Below are 3179 nucleotides of genomic sequence, written 5' to 3'. Positions count from 1 at the left end.
CCATCTGTAATGAGGTCTGGTGCCCTCTTCCGGCCTGCAGACATACACACAGACAGAATATTGTATACATAATAAATAAATAAATATTAAAAAAAAAAAAACAACCCTTGCTCAGGGTTGAAGCTTAGCCAGAGGAGCTAGATTTCAGGTTCTTCTGAGTACATCTGATGTATATGGATGCTATCCCACCGAGAACGAAAAGCCATTCCCTCCAGCAAAGGCAGACATTCAGAATTCTTCCAGAGCTTAGAGTTGGTTCCCTTTGTCTGACTCACTTGATGAGGAGCTCAATACAAGGAACCACTGAGTTGGTTGGATAGTGGATGACACAGATGCGTATGCATTGTTAATGTGTGAGAGCAGAGTTCAGTCATCCCTTGGGTAAGTGGCTTTGCTGATGGCCCACACGCTGTAAGTATGCTTTAGCTGAAAAGACAGAGCATCTGGTCTGTGAGGTCCCTCTGTGTTGGTTACATGCCTACATACATAACCATAACCTCGGAGGTACGGAAGTGCATCTGTGTTACATCAAGGAATGAAATCATAGACTTCTCTTTGATTAATTTAATCCAGAAAAAGCTCAAGTTTGAATTCTCCACTTCTCTCTTCTCTGTCTTCTGTCTGTTTGTAGTTTATGGTTACTGGCCTGTCTGTAATCTGTGCAGTATTTGTTTGTCTGAATGCTGTCTGGGTGTCTCACTGCCCCTGTGCCTGTCTGCCTCTATTGTATTTATTGAACAGACAAAGGATCCCACTGGAAAGTAGTAAGTGCTTCTTTACAGAAATCACTACCAGTTTTATAAGGGGAAAGGTCATTTTACTGACCCCAACTGACCCAGAATCACTCATTACTACAAACAAGCTATATCTGTATATTGTTTCTAATATATGTGGTGGATACTTGTTGTATAGGTTGTTTCCAGCCTGTCAGTTGCTTTCAGCAAATGATTACAAACATACACATATATTCATCTGGGTCAGGGGCATGAAAGAGTACATAACTTAAGATTAAAGCTATGCATTAGCTTAGGTTGTAAAAGCTCTTTCTTGGACTATCCAAGCCAAGTAAAGTTGGTTGTTCCATTATTCTTTTAAGGTTACATACCTTAAAACATACCAATTACAAAGTAGATGATCAAGAGGTGTAGTATTTGACTGTAATGTCTGGCAAAAGTTATGTCTTTCTGAATGCAAGAGCTATTTTCATTAAAATATATCCCTGCCGTCTCTGAGGTAGTCTGGGGATGTTGTTATACAGTCCTGTTCTTCCTTGGTTGTCATTCACAGTGGGAGGTGTACTATAGAACTGTTGTGGATTTAGGTGTGTAGCTACTTCTTCATAGTAGCTATGAAGTAGCTTGGGCAAATTCTTAATGCTCTATAATTCAGTGTTTTTAGAAAAATAGGAAATTTGCAGTAATTGCTGAAGAAAGTTAGGTTGGAAGATAAAGCTAGAGTCTGGTTAAAGCTTCTGTCTCTTGCATGTATTTTCTGAGTGACTACCGCTCTCTCTCTCTCTCTCTATATATATATATATATATATGTGTGTGTGTGTGTGTGTGTGTGTGTGTGTATCATACATTAAAATGACTTAGCGTGTCAGTAATTTAAAAGTACTATAAATACAAATATTTAGACTCTGGTCTGTAATTACACTCTTCCTAGACATTTTCACTGGAATTTAAAACTGCTCAAGTAAAAGTTCTAAGTGACCTACCCTGCTCATTCGCTGCTTTTCATCAGTGGTTTCTTTTGGGTTTCCGTTTTGTATTATATCTTTTTAAAATTCATCTTCTTATCTCTAGGAGCTTGGTGTTGGTGGCACAAGTCAGTGGAAAATCTGTGGCCTGGATCCCACGTCTACTCTTGGCATCTACTTTGAAGTTGTCAATCAGGTGGGTTGACATATTTTTTTTTCATGTTATATCTTCTGATTTATTAGAAGGTACTCTCTCCATCCTGGTACTACTTTGGTATCACATTAGACATTGTGCTAATCTGGGGTGCTCTTTCTAAATTCCTTCCATTATTTAGTTAGAATCAAACAGCAAATTACTTGGTCCTTTATTGTTGAGCTGACAAGGCCCTGAGATGAGTACTTGCTTTTCCCAGCCATCATAATAATACTCATAGATTTTTGAGGGTGTCAGACTTTCCCCAATGTTTTGTTACGAAAAATTACAAGGACTTGTAAATACAACACCTGCAAAACCCACTAGCTGGATTCTGTAATCAACATTTTACTACAGTTGCATTATTAAATATCTGTTGTTCCGTTTTACTTTTGATGCTTTTGTGGGTAGAGGGGAGATGAGGCAAGGTGTCTTACAGACCTGGGTGGCCTTGAAGTCCTGATCCTTCTGCTTCCATATTTGATATGCTGGGAGTACAGGTGTATGTCACCACACCTGGCTTATTCTTGATGTATTTCACAGCAACTTGCAGACACCAGGGGCTTTCATCTCTCAATAGTTTGGTACCAATATCATTAAATGGCTTTACTTTTATTCCTTCTGATACTGGAGACTGAACCCAGGGCCTCTTGCATTGTAGGCACATGATCTACCCCTGAGCCACACACCCAGCCCCAGTTCATTTGAATGTGCTAATACCCCCCCTCTCTGCCTGCCTTTAGATAAGAGTTAATATACAATGATAACTTTTAAGTCCATTGAAATGTACCAAGAACCTTACTTCAGTGCTTAAGAAAGGCTGTGTTTTAGTCATGCCTTTGACAGTAACCTGATGTGGCCTCCCACCCTGCAGCACAATGCCCCGATTCCCCAGGGAGGCCGAGGTGCCATCCAGTTTGTCACTCAGTATCAGCATTCCAGCACTCAGAAGCGCATCCGAGTGACCACCATTGCCCGCAAGTGAGCATCTTATTTCTTTCCTCTTGAGTCAGAGCTGATGATCTTCCCTTGAGAGTTAACCTCTTTGAAGTTGTCTTTCTGATTCCCTTGGATGGTTCTCTCAGCTCCTCACTGACTCACTGATCAGCCATTCCTGACTAACCCAATTGAACCTTTCTCACACTTACCTAGAAGAATCAGCTTTCAATAGGAATATAGTTTATTAAAAAATATCTTTTATTAATTTGTTTGCTAGATAAGTAAATCATGCTTCCTATTAAAGATGTAAAGAAAACATAAATATGGTTGGCCCTCTATAGCCATCAG

General features: G+C 39.8%; 1 protein-coding gene across 2 annotated transcripts in view; it reads left to right on the top strand.

Annotated features, from left to right (window-relative positions):
- The window catches only part of Sec23b (Sec23 homolog B, coat complex II component), a 36396-nt gene that overhangs the window by 17877 nt on the left and 15340 nt on the right, over positions 1-3179 (top strand). For both annotated transcript variants that reach the window (XM_005365502.2, XM_026788501.1), the window contains 2 exons: positions 1806-1895; positions 2767-2873. In XM_005365502.2, coding sequence (XP_005365559.1) covers positions 1806-1895; positions 2767-2873 — 197 coding nt within the window. The remainder of the gene's footprint in view (positions 1-1805; positions 1896-2766; positions 2874-3179) is intronic.

The sequence above is a fragment of the Microtus ochrogaster genome, unplaced genomic scaffold (genome assembly GCF_000317375.1).
Source record: "Microtus ochrogaster isolate Prairie Vole_2 unplaced genomic scaffold, MicOch1.0 UNK3, whole genome shotgun sequence".
NCBI lineage: Eukaryota > Metazoa > Chordata > Mammalia > Rodentia > Cricetidae > Microtus > Microtus ochrogaster.
Note: the sequence above shows the minus strand (reverse complement) of the source record. Positions and strands in the feature narration are given on the sequence as shown.